The sequence below is a fragment of the Mobula hypostoma genome, chromosome 8, assembly GCF_963921235.1.
Source record: "Mobula hypostoma chromosome 8, sMobHyp1.1, whole genome shotgun sequence".
Taxonomy (NCBI): Eukaryota; Metazoa; Chordata; class Chondrichthyes; order Myliobatiformes; family Myliobatidae; genus Mobula; species Mobula hypostoma.
In genome coordinates this window covers 8911037-8931329 of record NC_086104.1, presented here as the reverse complement: position 1 = coordinate 8931329, position 20293 = coordinate 8911037, and the positions used below count along the sequence as shown (strand labels likewise).

The window sequence follows — 20293 nt, the reverse complement described above, 5'->3', positions numbered from 1 at the left end:
ACTCGGTTCTCTCTCTTTAGGCATTGTTATTTGCAACTATTATTTGTTTATTATTGTCAATGTACTGAGATACAATGAAAAGGTTGTTCATGCAGGTCATCAGCATCAACATCAACATCATCATCACCATCATCATCACCATCATCATCACCATCATCATCAACATCATCATCACCATCATCATCACCATCATCATTATGTGCCATTTTGTATGATGTAGGCGATCATGGGCTCATGACCATGATTATTCTTGGCAAATTTTTCTACAGAAGTGGTTTGCCATCGCCTTCTGGGCAATGTCTTTACAAGATAGGTGATCCCAGTTATTATCAATCTTCTTCAGAGATTGTCTCCCCGGTGTTAGTGGTCACATACCAGGAATTGTGATATGCACCAGCTGCTCGTATGGCCATCGACTACTTCTCCCATGGTTTCACGTGACACTGATCCGGGGGGGGGGGGAAGGCTAAGCAGGTACTACATCTTGCCCAAGGGTGAACTGCGGGCTAGCGGTGGGAAGGAGTGTTGTGTATTTCATATTTCAATAATATTTGAGTTATCGTGTGTATATATATAATTTCATTAAGCATTCTTGTTTGTTTAAATAATTAGTTACGGGTTATATGTAAAAATACGTTAACTGCAATGTCATCACTCCATGTGATACGTGTGCACCTCAGTTAAAGGAAACTTGAAGTCAGACCCATAATTTGGACACCAGAGTTTTACTTTGAATTAATTTAATGTTTGAAATTACAAAACATAACAAGGATCCCCCTACCTATCTCCACCCTGCCACCCGTCATGCAGATCAGATCGGACCGTTCCAATTCAAGTGCATGTCCAAGTTTAATTGTCATTCCACCGTACGCATGAAGACAGCCAAACGAAACAGCGTTCCTCTGGGGCCGAGGTACAAAACACAGTACCAACAGCCATACACAGTCGACAGCACATTTGGTACATATAATTTATTTATTGAGATACAGCCTCCTGGCCCTTCGTGCCCTACTGCCCATCAACCAACAGTTTTAGCCACTGCCTAATCACATGACAATTTACAATGACCAATTAACCTACCGACTGGTACGTCTTTGGACTTTGGAACGGAACTGGAGCACCCGGAGGAAACCCACATGGTCACGAGGAGAACGTGCAAACTCCTTACAGACAGCAGTGGGAATTGAACCCGTGTCGCTGGTACTGTAAGGCGCTGTGTTAACCACTATGCAACCGTGGTGGTTAGTGCAGAAAACGATATCGCTTATGGTAGCAAAAAAATATAGAGTCACTCAAAAAAGAAGCCCACATCCCTGTGTGTCATGGCCTGTAGCTTGATGGTGCATGGGATGTTGTCCTGGGACGAGCACGTAGTAGTATTCAGCACAGACTCGTGCAGACGTAGACAGCCCAGTCCAACTCATCATTCCATAGTGCATTGTGACAGACAAATGTGAAGCAATAACAATGCAGAATAAAGTGTACAGACAGTGCAGTGCAGGTAAACAATAAACTGCAATATCACAACAAAGTAGATTGTGAGATCAAGGGTCCAATTTATTGTACTACAGGACTACTTAGTAGTCTTATGCCAGTGGGGTTCCCCCGAGAGGACCACTACTTTGTCATTGAATTTGAAGGGTTGCATGCATCAATGACCCGGTGAGCTATGGTGACTGGAGTCAGGGCCTTATGCTTTTGGCTCTTGGTAGGGTCACCCATGCCCAACAGGTCAAAGGGTAGAGGCCAGAATAAGAGAGATCCACCGGTCTCCAGCTTCGGGGATTGAGCTCAGGGCTAACAATGCTGACTTGTGAAACAAAATTGTGATGGAAACAGCAATGAAGAATCCTTTTACATCCGATAGCGAAGGAGTTCCTGAGTCTCCACCTGGGACTTGCATGACTGACAGTAGGAAGCTACAGGCACGATGAACGCGCGCCTGAGATGGAGGACTTTCATTGCTGCCTTAAACAGCGTACTGTAATGGACAGGAAAAAAAAGATAGTGGTGGTGGTACCTGCTTTCAGGCTTTCAGGTGGGAAGTGGGGTGGGGGGAGGTGAAGATAGGTTTAGAGAGTGTGGAGAGAAAATTTATCAGGATGCTTCCTGGATTAGAGTGCGTGTCTTATTAAAGGTAGGCTGAGCAAACTAGGGCTTTTCTCTTTGGATGATAAGGAGGATGACCTGCTAGACATTTATAAGATGATAAGAGGCATAGATAGAGTGGACAGCCAGTGCTTTTTCCCAAGGGCAGCAACAGCTAATATGAGAGGACATACTTTGAAGGTGATTGGAAGAAAGTATATGGGATGTCAGAGGCAGATTTTTATATGGAGAGTGGTATGGAACACACTGCTGGGCACAGTGTTTGAGAGACATTTAAGCAACTCCTGGATAGGCACATGGATGATAGAAAAATTGAGGGTTACGAGGGAGGGAAGGGTTAGATTAATCTTGGAGTAATGGTCGGCATAACATCCTTGCCATAGAGGGAGTACAAAGAAGGTTCACCAGATTGATTCCTGGGATGACAGGACTTTCATATGAAGAAAGACTGGATCGACTAGGCTTATACTCGCTGGAATTTAGAAGATTGAGGGGGGATCTTATTGAAACGTATAAAATTCTAAAGGGATTGGACGGGCTAGATGCAGGAAGATTGTTCCGATGTTGGGGAAGTCCAGAACGAGGGGTCACAGTTTGAGGATAAAGGAGAAGCCTTTTAGGACTGAGATGAAGAAAGACTTCTTCACACAGAGAGTGGTGAATCTGTGGAATTCTCTGCCACAGGAGACAGTTGAGGCCAGTTCATTGACTATATTTAAGAGGGAGTTAGATATGGCCCTTGTGGCTAAAGGGATCGGGGGTATGGAGGGAAGGCAGGTACAGGGTTCTGAGTTGGATGATCAGCCATGATCATACTGAATGGCACTGCAGGCTCGAAGGGCTCCTGCACATATTTTCTATGTTTCTATGGACTGAAGGGCCTGTAACTTGCTGTACTGTTCTATGTTCTACATTTAACCAATACAGGTCTCACTTTCCTGGAGTAAGGAACAGGTAAAACCAGCTGACAGTGTCTCTCTCAATGTGTCTACCAATGAGGTCAACTCACTTGTTGGGATCTTGGTTGTGGACAAGGGTGCGCAGCTTCTCAAAGGAGGAAATGACATCACCGAGGAACTGGTATGTGCTGATTCAAAGGTCTCTTGGAAACCTGAAGGCTCTACACTTGATGTATTTGGTAGGAAATCAAGAAAACTCAGCTGACATGCTTTTTTCACTGAGGTTGGGTGGGACTACAACTAGAGGTCATGGGTTAAGGGTGAAAGGTGAAAGGTTTAAGGGGAACATGAGGGTAAACTTCACTGAGAGGGTCTTGCTAATGTGGAATGGGCTGCCAGCACAAGTGGTGGATGCGAGTCGATTTCAACGTTTATGCTAAGTTTAGATAGGTACATGGATGGCAGAGCGATGGGGTGTATGATCCCGGTGCAGGTCAATGGGAGTAAGCAGTTTAAATTGTTTCAGCAAGGACTAGATGGGCCAAAGGGCCTGTTTCTGTGCTGTACTTTTCTGTGACTCTATGACTAATTAATAGTGACCTTTCTGTAGATTCTTCAGTTCCTAAGTGAGAGACTGGGGCTCAGGTCAATAAGCCATGATGCCTAATGCTTTGTATTGGTATTGGAATTTGGGGGTTCATTGATTGGGATTCAGGTTATTTTCCAATGTATCACATAAACCAATAGTTGGTAACTGTAGATACTTGTGAACATTCATTAACTGGTAATTGTCGTTTGGTTTATCATTTTCTCATAGTGAGATACAGTGAAAAACTGTGTTTTACAAGGCATCTATTCATGATATCTGTGCATTGAGGTTGTACAAGGTAAAACAATAACAGAATCAGAATGAAGTGTTATAGCTACAGAGAAAGAACAGTGCAGGTTCGTCCATCGTCGTCGATGAAGACTTCGACACCATTATGATGATAATGATGGTGTCGAGACTAGCGCTTGATTTGGATTTAAGTGAGGGAGAGTTGCGCAGCGTCAGCCTCACTCTCTCTTCCCAGTTCCCATCTGGATCCAGTGGCAAGACAAGAGTTGAGATGACTGGAGAGGGGACTAGGTGCAGTGGATGACCAGGACATCTTCTGTGTCTTGTCGTGTTCTACATGTTCCACGACGCTTGCAGAGACCGCCTTCTTGACTGTTGGACCTTCCATTGGTCTCGTCCGCTCAATCCGCCGGAGTCTGTCTTCACATGCTGGAATAGACAACTCCCTGTCTCACCGAGGGTTTGAGACCCGTCGGCTACCCTCACCTGGTTTAGCCAGCTTGTCAAAGCTGTTGCCCGGGGTGTGGCTGCTGTCGCATGCAAACAGCTACGGGGAGCCACAGGTGAGAGCTAAGTGCCAGGTGGGGACTTAAGGTGGACAAACCGCCTGAAAAGGACGCGACATGTTCCCCCGCCAGAGGTGCTACCCCTCCCTGACACCCCATACACCCCTAAAACAGTGCAGGTAGACAGTAATGTGCAAGATGATAACAAGGTTTGCTCATTATGTGCCATGTCATATGACCTGTGTGATCATGGTCTTTCCTTGACCATGATTGTCTTGGCAAATTTTTCTGCAGAAGTAGTTTTCCATTGGTTTCTTCTGGGAAGTGACTTTATAAGATGGGTGACCCCAGCCATTTTCAATACTCTTCAATACTCCATACCCTGCATGGCTTCAGTGGTCGCATAACCAGGACTTGTGATAAGCACCAGTTGCTCATATGACCATCCACCACATGCCCCCATGGCTTCATGTGACCCTGATTGGTGGGGGAGGGGGGTAACCAGCTGTTCCAGCTTGCCTAAGGGTGACCTGCACGCCAGCAGAGAGAAGGAGAGCCTTTCGCCTCCTTTGGTAGAGATGTACATACCTCCACCCCGCCACCCACTATGACAAGATAGATTATGAGAAGAGTCCATCCTACCATATGAGAGGTCCGTTCTATAGCCTTTTAGCAGTGGGGTAAAACCCGCTGTTAAAAGAGTGTCCTTGAGCCCTAGTGAGATTAAAGAATGTCTGGAGGGGTTTGGGTTCAGTGCAGGCAGATAATGAGGTGTAAGGTCATAGCGAGGAAGATTGTGAGATTAACAGTCCACTTATCATTCCTGGCAACCATTTGATGGTTCTATAATAGTTGGGAAGAAGTTGTCCTTGACCCTGATGGTACGGGCTTTCAGGCTTTTGTATCTTCTGCCTGATGCTGGCCTGGCCCAAAGGGAAGACAAGTCTAGATTTCAGATTTAGTTTTATTAACATAGATGACATGAGATTTGTTGATTTGTGTCATCAGTACACCACAAAGGCACAACGTTACTAGGAAATTACAAAATAATTGCAGCAAATAAAGAGCTCATCTGTTCTTGCTCGTGGAACACAGCAGGCCAGGCAGCATCTATAGGAAGAAGTGCAGTCGACGTTTCGGGCCGAGACCCTTCGTCAGGACTAACCTGACCTGAGTTTGGGCCGAGACCCCTCAGCAGGACTAACCTAACCTGAGTTAGTCCTGATGAAGGGTCTCAGCCCAAAACGTCGACTGTACTTCTTCCTATAGATGCTGTCTGGCCTGTTGCGTTCCACCAGCATTTTGTGTGTGTTCCTTGAATTTCCAGCATCTGCATATTTCCTCGTAATTGCTCATCTGTTTTTGGACTCTTCAGAAATCTCTTAGTGGAAGGGAAGCGTTTATTTATTTTTAAAATTTATTTAGAGATACAGCATAGTAACAGGCCCTTCTATCCCAAGGAGCCCACGTCACCCAATTACACCCATGTGACTAACTTACCCGTACCTCTTTGGAATGTGGGAGGAAACCAGCTCATGTGGAGGAAACCCACGAGCTCAAGGGGAGAACATACAGACTCCTTATAGACAGTGAAGGGAATTGAGCCTGGGTTGCTAGTGGGGTAAGAGGGATACGCTAAACTGCTACACTACCTCTGCTGCTCCTGAATGAGTGAGTCTACCAGCTCTTGTATCTCTTTCCTGAGGTAGCTATGAGAAGAGGGCATGTCCTGGGTGGTGAGGGTCCTCAGTGATGGATGTCGTCTTCTTGGTGCACTATTCATGAAATTGTTCTCAACAGTGGGGAGGGTTGTGAAGTGATTTGATGCCCGTTTAACAATTGGCTCTTTTGACCTGTAGTTTTTATACATTCTGATCACAGGTTCGTCGGGCATTGATCAACACAGCTGAAGATTACACTGGAATTCGCTACCATGACAATGCATTTCAGGTATGTGAATAACGGCATTAGTAATCCGAACAACACACACAAAATGCTGGAGGGACTCAGCAGGCCAGGCAGCATCTAAGGAAAATAGTACAGTTAACTCCTCGGGCTGAGACCCTTCAGCAGGACTGGGAAAAAGCTGAGGAGTCAGAGACTTTCTAATACTGACTCCTCATCTTTTTCTCCAGTCCTGACGAAGGGTTTCGGCCCGAAATGTCAACTGTACTTTTATCCATGGATGCTGCCTGGCCTGCTGAGTTCCTCCTGCATTTTGTGTGTATGTTCCTTGGATTTCCCGCATCTGCAGATTTTCTCTTGTTAGTAATGTGAGTTTGAGATGGGACATAATGTGAGTGAGGAGCTAGAAGAGTCAACGAAAGGAACAGTAATGGAATTAATCAGCAGGACAGGTAGCAACTGTGGAGAAAGAAGAGATGTTAACGCTTCAGTTTAATTACCTCAGAACCTTTGGAGGAACATTCTGGCAGGAGTGACTTCAGAGAAGGTGGCTGCAGATGAACCCACCAAAGGGAGAGGAAGGCAGTGTGGACAGTTGGGTAAAGATGTTGGGGGAAAGGAAGGGTTGGGAGGTTGGGAGTGTATTGGATGGGTGTGGGAGAAAAGGAATGGAGGTGAGGGGAAGGTGTGGAATGGTGAAGTACACTGAAAAGAATGCAGAGCAGTGGAGGGGTGACAGGGGAGGAGGGCAAGGTAGGCAGGACTGGGAAAATGAGGTGCACAGAGACACACAAAATGCTGGAGGAACTCAGCAGGTCAGGCAGCAAAAAATGGAGAGGAATAAACAGTCACTGTTGAACCTTCATCAAGTCTGGAAAGGAAGGAGAAAGAAGACAGAATAAAAAGGAAAGGGGAGGGGAAGGAGCACAAGTTGTCAGGTGATAGGTAAGACCAAGTGAGGGGGAAGGTAGATAGGTGGGGGGAATGAAGATAAAAGCCTGAAGGAGATAGATAAAAGACTGAAGAAGTGGAATCTAAGTGAAGAGGAGAGTGCGTCATGGGAGACAAGAAAGGAGGAGGGGGATCACAGGGTGGTGATGTGCAGGTGGGGAGAAGAGAAGGGGTGAGAGAGGAACCAGAATGAGGAACAGAAAAAGAGAGAAAGGGGAAGATGGAGAAAATTACCAGAGGTTACCAGATGGAATATTTGGTGGTTTTGCAGAATCTGCAGAATCTCTTGTGATTAGGAGGACGGAGAAGAGGGTGGAATAATTGTAGGGTGGTGCAGCTGTGTGAAGGAATAGAGGGCATGAACATAGAACATACAATAGTACAGCACAGTACAGGCCCTTCGGCCCACAATGTTGTGCCGACCCTCAAACCCTGCCTCCCATATAAGCCCCCACCTTAGATTCCTCCATATAACTGTCTACTAGTCTCCTAAACTTCACTAGTGTATCTGCCACCACCACTGACTCAGGCAGTGCATTCCACGCACCCACCACTCTCTGAGTGAAAAACCTTCCCCTAATATCCCCCTTGAACTTCCCACCCCTTACCTTAAAGCCATGTCCCCTTGTATTGAGCAGTGGTGCCCTGGGGAAGAGGCGCTGGCTATCCACTCTATCTATTCCTCTTATTATTTTGTACACCTCTATCATGTCTCCTCTCATCCTCCTTCTCTCCAAAGAGTAAAGCCCTAGCTCCCTTAATCTCTGATCATAATGCATACTTTCTAAACCAGGCAGCATCCTGGTAAATCTCCTCTGCTTCCACATCCTTCCTATAGTGAGGTGACCAGAACTGGACACAATATTCCAAGTGTGGCCTAACCAGAGTTTTATAGAGCTGCATCATTACATCGCGACTCTTAAACTCTATCCCTCGACTTATGAAAGCTAACACCCCATAAGCTTTCTTAACTACCCTATCCACCTGTGAGGTAACTTTCAGGGATCTGTGGACATGTACCCTGAAATCCCTCTGCTCCTCCACACTACCAAGTATCCTGCCATTTACTTTGTACTCTGCCTTGGAGTTTGTCCTTCCAAAGTGTACCACCTCACACATCTCCGGGTTGAACTCCATCTGCCACTTCTCAGCCCACTTCTGCATCCTATCAATGTCTCTCTGCAATCTTTGACAATCCTCTACACTATCTACAACACCACCAACCTTTGTGTCGTCTGCAAACTTGCCAACCCACCCTTCTACCCCCACATCCAGGTCGTTAATAAAAATCACGAAAAGTAGAGGTCCCAGAACAGATCCTTGTGGGACACCACTAGTCACAATCCTCCAATCTGAATGTACTCCCTCCTCCTCCACCACCCTCTGCCTTCTGCAGGCAAGCCAATTCTGAATCCACCTGGCCAAACTTCCCTGGATCCCATGCCTTCTGACTTTCTGAATAAGCCTACCGTGTGGAACCTTGTCAAATGCCTTACTAAAATCCATATAGATCACATCCACTGCACTACCCTCATCTGTATGCCTGGTCACCTCCTCAAAGAACTCTATCAGGCTTGTTAGACACGATCTGCCCTTCACAAAGCCATGCTGACTGTCCCTGATCAGACCATGATTCTCTAAATGCCTATAGATTCTATCTCTAAGAATCTTTTCCAACAGCTGTCCCACCACAGACGTAAGGCTCACTGGTCTATAATCACCCGGACTATCCCTACTACCTTTTCTGAACAAGGGAACAACATTCACCTCCCTCCAATCCTCCGGTACCATTCCCGTGGACAACGAGGACATAAAGATCCTAGCCAGAGGCTCAGCAATCTCTTCTCTCGCCTCGTGGAGCAGCCTGGGGAATATTCCGTCAGGTCCCAGGGACTGGTCTGTCTTAATGTATTTTAACAACTCCAACACCTCCTCTCCCTTAATATCAACATGCTCCAGAACATCAACCTCACTCATATTGTCCTCACCATCATCAAGTTCCCTCTCATTGGTGAATACCGAAGAGAAGTATTCATTGAGGACCTCGCTCACTTCCACAGCCTCCAGGCACATCTTCCCACCTTTATCTCTAATCGGTCCTACCTTCACTCCTGTCATCCTTTTTTTCTTCACATAATTGAAGAATGCCTTGGGGTTTTCCTTTACCCTACTCGCCAAGGCCTTCTCATGCCTCCTTCTTGCTCTTCTCAGCCCCTTCTTAAGCTCCTTTCTTGCTTCCCTATATTCCTCAATAGACCCATCTGATCCTTGCTTCCTAAACCTCATGTATGCTGCCTTCTTCCTCCTAACTAGATTTTCCACCTCACTTGTCACCCATGGTTCCTTCACCCTACCATTCTTTATCTTCCTCACCGGGACAAATTTATCCCTAACATCCTGCAAGAGACCTCTAAACATCGACCACATGTCCACAGTACATTTCCCTGCAAAAACATCATCCCAATTCACACCCGCAAGTTCTAGCCTTATAGCCTCATAATTTGCCTTTCCCCAATTAAAAATTTTCCTGTCCTCTTTGATTCTATCCTTTTCCATGATAATTATAAAGTCCAGGGAGCGGTGGTCACTGTCCCCCAGGTGCTCACCCACTGAGAGATCTGTGACCTGACCCGGTTCATTACCTAGTACTAGATCTAGTATGGCATTCCCCCTGGTCGGCCTGTCCACATACTGTGACAGAAGAGAGGAGGTGTACAGGAAGTGGTTGAGGACCAGAAGATTTGGCACATTTGGGGACAAGGTAACAATCTCCATGAAATGTTGTTACAAGAGACTCTGCAGGTGTTGGAAATCTTGAATAACATGTACATAATACTGGAGAACCTCAGCAGGTCAGGCAGCTTCTATAGAGGGGAATGAACATTTGATGTTTCAGACTGAGACTATTCATCAGTAATTGGGCTGAGGCCCTTTGTCCTGATGAAGGGGCTTGGCCCAAAATGCTAACTGTTTATTTCCTTCATACATGCTGCCTGACCTACTGAGTTCCTCCAGCATTTTTGCCCAAGATTGTGTGGCCATCATTCCAAGTTTTCATCCAATGGTTTGTTGAGTGAAAGGAATAAGTTATTGATTTTTTTGTTTTTGATGTTTTTTTGACAGAGAAGCGGGCTAATGATACTAACAGATGCTCAGATTCCATTCTCAGCCTTTGAGTATTTGTGTAAGTATGAATCATGAAATATTTCAGTTACCCCTGGTTATTGGGAAATGGAAATCCATCTGAAAGGTGGATAAATATGTCCGGTATCCAGAAGGTCGAGTTTAGTTGTTTCGCAGTTGTTGAAGTTGTGGTTACAGCTTCCGATGAGGTCATTTGGACAATTGACTCCATAAGGCATTAATGACAGTCCACTCTCTTGTTCAGAGTTCAAAGTAAAGTTATTATCAATGCACCTACAGCACTGTTTAAAAGTCTTTGGCATATATGTATAGCCAGGGTGCCTAAGACCTTTGCATAGTACTGTATGCACAATGTGGAGCGGAGAGCAAGTTTGCACATCAGGCAGGAGCGAAGGATGTTGGGAATCACGAGGATGGAGTGCCATGGGGTGGCATGGGACATGTGCAAGAGGAGTGCCAGGTGCGGGGGATGGAGCGGGTGCCGACACACCCGGCCCTGAGACACCAGGCAAGGTCATTTGACTCCGAACAACTGGTTTATCGATCATTACAGAGTGTCTCTATGGTGCTTCCTGCTCTCTCCCCTCTCCCTCCCCCTTTTCCCAACCACGATTCCCCTCTCCCTGCCCCCCCTTCCCACTCTCAGTCCACAATGAGACCCATATCAGAATCAGGTTTATCATCACTCACATAGATCATGAAATTTGTTCTTTTTTGCAGCAGCACAGTGCAATACATAAGATTACTACAACAGTGTGCAAATGTCTCAGGCACCCTAGCGATATATATGTGCCTAAGATTTTTTCACAGTAGTGAATATGGGTGGCATGGTATGAATGGTTTGCAATACCCGCACCCTGGGTTACATTCCTGCTGCTTCTGTTTCAGGCCGAGCCCCTTCTTCAGCCCTGGAAGGGAAGGAGAAAAGTCAGAGTAAGAAGGTGGGGGGAGGGGAGCAAGAAGTGCAAGGTTGTAGGTGACAGATAAAATAGGGAGAGGGAAAGGGGGTGAAGTTAACGAGCTGGAAGTTGATCGGTGAAAGAGTGAAGGACTGGAGAAGGGAAAGTCGGATAGGAGAGGACAGAAGACTGTGGAAGCAGGGGAAGGGGGAGGAGCACCAGAGGAGGTGATGGACAGGTGAGACGATAAGGTGAGAGAGGGAAATGGAAATGGGGAATGGTGAAGGGGGTTGGGAAATTGACGTTCGTGCCACGAGGTTGGGGGCTATCTGGACAGAATATAAGGAGCTGCTCTTCCAGTCTGAGTGTGGCCTCAACACGACAGTGAGGACTGACATGCTGAAATAGGAATGGAAAGTAGGTTTGAAACGGGTGGCCGCCGGGAGATTCCACTTTTTCTGGCGGATGGAGCGAAGGTGCTTTGCGAAGCTGTCTCTCAATCTACGTCGGGTCTCACCGATACACAGGAGGCCACACCGTGAGCACCAAACACAGTAGATAAGCCCAACAGAATCACGGGTGAAGTGTCACCTCACCTGGAAGGATTGTTTGGGGCCCTGGATGGTAGTGAGTGAGGAGGTGAAGGGCAGGTGTGGTCCTTGTTCCCTTCTTCTTCTCGCTCCTTTTTGGTTCTTTTGCCAAACAGCTTCATCCTATGCTCCAAATCTTTTGACACATCCACCAATGGGGACAAATTCTCTTGCTTTTTCAAATTTATTTATCATTTGTTCTATTTAGAGATACAGTGAGGAATAGGTTCTTCCGTCCCTACAAGCCACGTTGTCCGTCAGCCACCAACACCCCAATTTAACCCTAATTTAATTCCAGAACAACTTACAATAGCCAGTTAACCTACCCGGTACGTCTTTGGATTATAGGAGGAAACCGCAGCACCCAGGGAAAACTCATACATTCCATGTGGAGGATGCACAGACACTCCTTACAGAGGTTACCAAAATAGAACGCCAAACGCCGATGCCCAGAGCTGTATTAGCATCACGCTAACCGCTACACTACCCTGACTGTACTTCCACATTTTTAAATACCTGTTAGATTCTCTTGCACTTCCTATCTTGCAGTTCTTGGAATTGGAATTGGACACATATACCGGGATACAGTGAAAAACTTGTCTTGCATGCTGTTCATACAGATCAGATCATTACACAGCGCATTGAGGGAGAACAAGATAACACAATAAGAGAATGCAGAAGGAAGTGTAAAAGCTACAGTGCAGATTTTCAGCAAGGCCGGAGTAGGAAGTTGGTCAAGAAAATGCAGTCACTTGGCATTCAAGTTGAGGTAGTAAATTGGATTCGACATTGGCTTCGTGGGAGAAGCTAGAGGGTAGTAGTAGATGGTTTCCTCTCTGACTGGAGACCTGTGACTAGTAACACACATAAAAGTTGCTGGTGAACGCAGCAGGCCAGGCAGCAACTCTAGGAGGAGGTACAGTCGACATTTCGGGCCGAGACCCTTCGTCAGGACTAACTGAAGGAAGAGCTAGTAAGAGGTTTGAAAGTGGGAGGGGGACGGGGAGATCCGAAATGATAGGAGAAGACAGGAGAGGGAGGGATGGAGCCAAGAGCTGGACAGGTGATTGGCAAAGGGGATATGAGAGGATCATGGGACAGGAGGCCTAGGGAGAAAGAAAAGGGGGAGGGGGGAAAACCCAGAGGATGGGCAAGGGGTATAGTCAGAGGGACAGAGGGAGAAAAAGGATAGAGAGAGAAAGAATGTGTGTATATAAATAAATAACGGATGGGGTACGAGGGGGAGGTGGACATTAACGGAAGTTAGAGAAGTCGATGTTCATGCCATCAGGTTGGAGGCTACCCAGACGGAATATAAGGTGTTGTTCCTCCAATCAGGGTGGTGTGCCACAGGGATTGGCTCTGAGTCCATTGTTGTTTGTCATCTATATCAATGGCCTGGATGATAATGTGATTAACTGGGTCAGCAAAGTTGTTGTTGACACCAAGATTGCTGGTGTAATGGACAGCTAGGAATGCTATCCTGGCTTGCAGTGGGATCTGGACCTGCTGGAAAAATGAGGTGAAAGATGGCAGATGGAATATAATGCAGACAAGTATGAGGTTTTTTCACTTTGAGAGGACAAACCAGGGTAGGACTTACACGTGAGTGGTAGGGCACTGAGGAAGGCAGTACAACAGAAGGATCTGGGAATTCAGATCCATAATTCTATGAACATGGCAGCACAGTTAGATAGGGTCGTAAAGAGGGCTTTTGGCACAGTAGCCTTCATAAAGGAGTAGAGGAGTTGGAATGTTATGTTGAAGTTGTGTAAAATCTTGGTGAGGTTTAATTTGGAGAACTGTGTGAAGTTTTGGTCACCTACCTACAGGAAAGATGTAAGTAAGATTGAAAGAGTGCAGAGACAATTTACAAGGATGTGGTCAGGACTTGAGCATCTGAGTTATTGGGAAAAGTTGGATAAACTGAGACTTCATACTCTGGAGCACAGGAGAATGGGGGGAGATTTGATAGAGGTATACAAAAGTATGAGGGGTATAGAGAGGGTAAATACCTGCTGTTTTTTTTCCACCAAGGTTGGCTGAGACTAGAATTAGAGGTCATAGGTTAAGGATGAAAGGTGAAATATTTAAAGGAAACCTGAGTGGGAACTTCTTTACTCAAAGGGTGGTAAGAGTGTGGAATAAGGTGCCAGTAGAAAAGATAGATTATACTTTATACTTTATTGTCGCCAAACAATTGATACTAGAACGTACAATCATCATAGCGATATTTGATTCTGCGCTTCCTGCTCCCTGGATTACAAATCGATAGTAAATATTAAAAAATTAAATTATAAATCATAAATAGAAAACAGTAAAATGGAAATTAAGGTAGTGCAAAAAAACTGAGATGCAGGTCCGGATATTTGGAGGGTACGGCCCAGATCCAGATGCAGGTTTAATTTCAAAATTTAAGAGAAGTTTGGATAAGTAGGTGGATGAAAGGGAATAGAGGGCCATGTTCTAAGTGCTGGTCAATGGGACTAGGCAGAGTAACAGTTCAGCAAGGTCTAGATGGGCCAAATGGTCTGTTTCTCTGCTGTTGTGCTCTATGATTCTATGTTTCCAGACAAACAATAAAGTCAAGATTATAACGAGGTAGATTCTGAGGTCAAGAGTGCACCATATTGTACTAGTGGCTGATAGTCTGATAACAATGGAACAGAGGCTCTTCTCGAGTCTGGTGGAAGGTGCTTCAGTCTTTCATATCTTCTGCCTGAGGGAAGAGTGGAGAGGAGAGAATATGTAAGGTGGTGATGCCTTGACAGAATCAGAATTAGATTCAGGTTTAATACCACTGGCATATGTTGTGAAAGTTGTTGTTTTGAGGCAGCAGTACAGTGCAATACATAATGATAAAGTACAGTAATTGTATATTTAAAATGTTAAATTAAATAAATGGTGCAAAAAGAGGGAAAAAAGTAGTGAGGTAGTGTTTATAGGTTCAATGTCCATTCAGAAATCTGATGGCAGAGGGGAAGAAGCTATTCCTAAATCATTGAGTGTGTATCTTCAGGATGGAAGCAATGAGAAGGGGGATGACCTGGGCATGATGGGGGCCCTCAGTGATGGATGATGCCTTTTTGAGGTATTGCTCCTTGAGGATGTCCTGGGTGCTACGAAGGCTGCTGCCCATGAAGGAGCTGGCTGAGTTTACAACTTTCTGCAGATTATTTCAATCCTGTGTAGTCCCGCCCCACCCCCAATATCAGATGGTGATGCAGCCAGTTAAAATGCTCTCCACAGTACATCTGTAAAAATTTGCGAGTGTCGTTGTTGACATATCAAACTCCTAATGAAATATAGACGCTGTTATGCCTTCTTTGAAACTGCATTGATATGCTGGGACCAGGACAGGTCTTTAGAGATGCTGACACCCAGGAACTTGCAGCTGCTCACCCTTTCCACTTCTGATCCCTTGACGGGGACTGGTGTGTGTTCCCTCATCTTGCCCTTTCTGAAGTCCACGGTCAATTCTTTGGTCTTACTGTGTGAATTGGTGGGTTTATAAAGATAAGCTTTCTCCAGAGATAGAGACAGAGAAATCAAGAAAGGGGCGAGAGGTGTTGGAAATGGATCAGATAAATCTGAGGGCAGGGCGGTAGCTGGCTGCAAAGTTTGAGAAGTTGACGAGCTCCGCATGGCTGCAGGAAGCAGTGCCAATATGGTTGTCGATGCAGCATGGGAAAAGTTGGGGAGAGATGCTGGCATAGGCTTGGAACATGGTCTGTTCCACATAGTCGACAAGCAAGCAGGCAGAGCTGGGACCCATGTGACTGCCCATGGCTACACCTTTTTGTCTGGAGTAAGTTGGAGGAGCTGAACGAGAAGTTATTGAGTTCCACCAGATGGAGGAGAGTAGTGGTGGAGGGGGACTGGCTGAGTCTATTACCTAGAAGGAAGTGGAGGCTTTAAGACCCTTCTGATGGGGGATGTAAGAGTATAGCGACTGGACATCCACGATGTAAATGAGATGATTGGGGCTAGTGAACCTGAAGTCATTGAAAAGGTCCAGAGCATGTGAAGTGCCACAGATGTAGGTAGGAAGGGGCTGAACCAGGGGGGTAAAACTGAGTTGGGGGATGCAGATATAAGTTTGGTGGGGCAGGAACACGTAGAAACAATGAGTCTACCTGGACAGGTAGGTTTGTGGGTCTTGGATAGGAGGTAGAAATGGGTGGTGCGGGGTAGGGGAACTATGAGGTTGGTGGCAGTGGATAGCCAGTTATGATCTGAGTGACAATGGCCTGCTGCTCCTTAGTGGTGCAGTAAGAGGAGGTGTCTGAGAGTTGTTTCCTGGCTCAGCAAGGTAGAGGCCAGTCCACCAGCCAACTGCAGCACCTCCTTTATCTGTGGGTTTGATGGTGAGGTTAGGATTAGTGTGGAAAGAATGGAGAGCAGTGTGTTCAGAAGGCGAGCAGAGTGGGGTGTCTGGGAAGAGAGGGAGGGTTGAAGACGGGAGAAGGAGTCATCGGTGTGGGCTGGAGATTCCTTGCCAAAGAAGTAGGCATGGAGATGGAGGGGGCGGATGAGCCCAGTATGATGGATCTAACTTCACATCTATTTTTCCAGTCCTGATGAAGAGTCTCATCCTGAAACATCGACTGTTTACTCTTTTCCATAGATGCTTCCTGGCCTGCTGAGTTCCTGCAGCATTTAGGTTGTGCTCCTCCCATTCATGTGCCCAGTTAAATGCCCATCCCATAAAAGTCCCTGATATTTCTGCCGCTACCACCACCCCAGGCGGCACATTCCAGGCATCCACAACTCCCTGTCTAAAAAAACTTACCCTTCATATCGCCTTTGAAATTATCCCCTCCCATCTTAAATGCATGGTCTCTGGTATTAGCTATTTTAACCCTGAGGTAAAGATTCTGTCTACTGTTGCTTTATTATTATTAACATACAGTATGTACTGAGATGCAGTGAAAAGCTTGTCCCGCACCCCGTTCATAACACAGTGCATTTAGGTTGAACATAGGACAGTATAGAACAGTACAGGCCCTTCAGCCCACGAAATTGTGCTGACCTTTAACCTACTCCACAATCACTGTAATGTTTCCCTCCTGCACAAACAGTCAATTTTCCTTCATCCATGCATTTATCTAAGAGTCCCATATAGTTCCTCTTCCACCTCCCCGGCAGGGCATTCCACATATCCACCACTCTGGGGAAAAAAAAAACTAGCCTCTGACATCTGCTTATTGGTTCCTCCAACACTTTAAAATTTTACCACCTCGCATTCGCCATTTGTTTGTCGGTTATGTGCCGTGTGCCGTGTGACGTGGGCAGTCGTGGTCTTTACAAGACGGGTCACCCTTCCGAAAGGTGTAGCACCGGTTTATCCCTCCTGATCAGGGTCACGTGAAGCCATGGGAGCAGGTGGCGGATGGACGTACGAGCAGCTGGTTCGTATCACTTGTCCTGGTTATGCTACCCCACTGATGCCAGGCAGAGTATTGATAATGGCTGGGGTCACTCATCTTGTAAAGACACTCCCCAGAAGAAGGCAATGGCAAACCACTTCTGTGGAAAAATTTGCCGAGAACAATCATGGTCAAAGACCACGATCGCCCTCGTCATATGATACGGCTCATAATGATGGTGATCTGAAAAAGAATCAACAGCATATTACTGATGGGGTTAAACGTGGAAGGTATGATGTATAAAAGCCAACGTGGACCTTGCAAGCAAACAGCTTATTTCTACATTGTAAATTCATTACGATTCCAGTAATTTTTAACTCCAGAGGGATTGTACCGAACACATCCTGGCTGTAATTAGAGTTGTACATGAGCTTGAAGACAAATCTTGGAAAGAAGTCAAATCTCCTCTCCTTTATCCCCTGATTCAGTCACCTAATCCGAGGAAGGATGTATTGGCCTTAAAGACGGGACTCTGGAGTTTTTCTGGGAAGATTGATTTTTGGAAAAAGCGAGTTAATTTAGAGTAAAATAAATTCCATCTTCGCTGACATAACGAACAATGAGAGTCATCTTGAAATGTATAAATGTTTTTGAGCATTTGGCAGAGCGAACTGCCTGTAACCTTAAAATTACAGCTCTTGGTCTCAGGATAAACATTTTTACATCTCAGAAGATCATGAACATTTTGAATTCTGTGTCATAGAACGTAGAACAGTACAGCAAAGAAACAGGCCCTTCAACCCATGATGTTGTGCCAAACCAACTAAATTAGCAATCAAATAATCTGATTTCTAAATCAAAAAAGCCCCAAATGTGAATCATTTCTACTTTCACAATGTCCATATCCCTCCATCTTCCTTACATCCATGTGCCAATCTAAACATCTATTAAAATATCTAGTATTTACCTCTTCTACCATATCAGGCAGCACATTCCTGGCATCCACCATTGAACTTAACTCTCCCCACCTTCCCACCTTCAATGCATGCCCTCTGGTATTAGACATTTCTACCCTGAGAAAAAGATACTCCCTGTCTACTCTATCTACGCCACTCATAACCATATAAACCTCTATCCGATCTATCCTCGCCCTCTGCTGCTCCATAGAAAGCAACTCAAATATTAGATTATTAGATTATGAGGACACTCAGTCCTTGTTTATTGTCATTTAGTAATGCCTGCATTAAGAAATGATACAATGTTCCTCCAGTATGATATCACAGAAACACAAGACAGACCAAGATTAAAACTGACAAAAACCACATAATTATAACATATAGTTACAATAGTGCAAAGCAATACCGTAATTTGATAAAGAACAGACCATGGGCACGGTAAAAAAAAGTCTCGAAGTCCCAATAGCCCATCATCTCATGCAGACGGTAGAAGGGAGAAACTCTCCCTGCCATGAACCTCCAGCGCCGCAAACTTGCCGATGCAGCACCATTGGAAGCACCCGACCACAGCCGACTCTGAGTCCGTCCGAAAACTTCAAGCCTCCGACCAGCCCTCCGACACTGAGCACCGAGCACCATCTCTGCCGAGCGCTTCGACCCTGGCCCCAGCCGCCAAGCAACAGGCAAAGCCGAGGATTCACGGCCTTCCCATCTGGAGATTCTAGATCGCACAGTAGCAGCGGCAGCGAAACAGGCATTTCAGAAGTTTCACCAGATGTTCCTCCGTGCTCTCACATCTGTCTCCATCAAATCAGAATTGTGCACGGCATCCTACTTGACAAGTAATAGATATTCATTCCGGAGTGGCCACTGCTCACTGCGTCGCGCCGCTACCTTCTCTTCTCTACCATGAAATATATCCACCATTTCATGATCGCACATGCCCTCTAAACCAGGCAGCATTCTGGTCAAACCTATTCTGCACCCTCTCTAAAGCCTCAACATCCCTCCTATAGAGGGGAGACCAGATCCTCAGAGATCATGGGATATAAATTCTCAGTGGCCATTTTATTAGGTACAGGAGTGGAACATATTATAATCTTCTACTCCTGTAGCACATCCACTTCAAGGTTCAAAGTTACAAAAGTCCTGCATAGCACTCTTCTTGTAATCTGTTGTTATTTCAATTATTGTCACCTTCCTGTCAGCTTGAGCTAATCTGCCCATTCTCCTCCGACCTCTCTCATTAACAAGGCATTTTCGCCCACATGGCTGCTGCCTGGATTGGAGACAATGTCTTATGAGCACATGTTGAGCGAGCTAGGGCTTTTCTCTTTGGAGCGAAGGAGGATGAGAGGTGAATTGATAGAGGTGTACAAGATGATAAGACGCATATATTGAGTGGATAGTTAGAAACATTTTCTCAGAGTGTAAATGGCTAATATGAGGGGGCATAATTTGGAGGTGATTTAAAGAAAGTATCGGGAGTTTGTCAGAGGTAAGTTTGAGGTGGGTGTGGAATACACAGCCAGGAATGGTCCATTCATTATAGTGGCATTTACAAGACTCTTAAATATGCACATGGATGACACAGATATGTACTGGTGCAAGAAAAAGTTTATGAACCCTTTGCAATTACCTCATTTTCAGCATTAATTACTTATAAAATGTGGTCTGATCTTCATCTAAATCACTATAATAGACAAATACAGTCTGCCTAAACTAATAACAAACAAACAATTGTACTCTCCATGTCTTTATTGAACAGTCCAGGCTGGAAAAGTACATATGTGAACCAATGTATTTAATAACTGGTAGAACCTCTTTTAGCAGCAATAACTTATGCTAAACATTGCCTGTAGCTGCTGAACAGACTTGCATAATGGCAAGGAGGAATATTAGGCCATTCCTCCACACAAAACTATTTCAGTTCATTAATATTTCTGCGATACCTTGCATGAAAAGCCCTCCAGGTCATGCCATGGCATCTCAATTGGGTTAAGGTCTGACCATTCCAAAACGTCAAAACATGAATTTTCTTTTTTTAAAAACCATTTTGTTGTTGCTTTACTCTTGTATTTCGTACCATTGCCATGTTTCATTATTCAACTTCTCTTAAGCTTCAGG

The 20293-nt window shown here is 45.4% G+C and overlaps 1 protein-coding gene across 1 annotated transcript in view; it reads left to right on the top strand.

Moving 5' to 3' along the window:
- Window positions 1-20293, top strand: part of cd109 (CD109 molecule) — a 265250-nt gene that overhangs the window by 113263 nt on the left and 131694 nt on the right. Inside the window, exons 15-17 of the mRNA XM_063054966.1 lie at window positions 3037-3189; window positions 6234-6302; window positions 10332-10392. Coding sequence (XP_062911036.1) covers window positions 3037-3189; window positions 6234-6302; window positions 10332-10392 — 283 coding nt within the window. The remainder of the gene's footprint in view (window positions 1-3036; window positions 3190-6233; window positions 6303-10331; window positions 10393-20293) is intronic.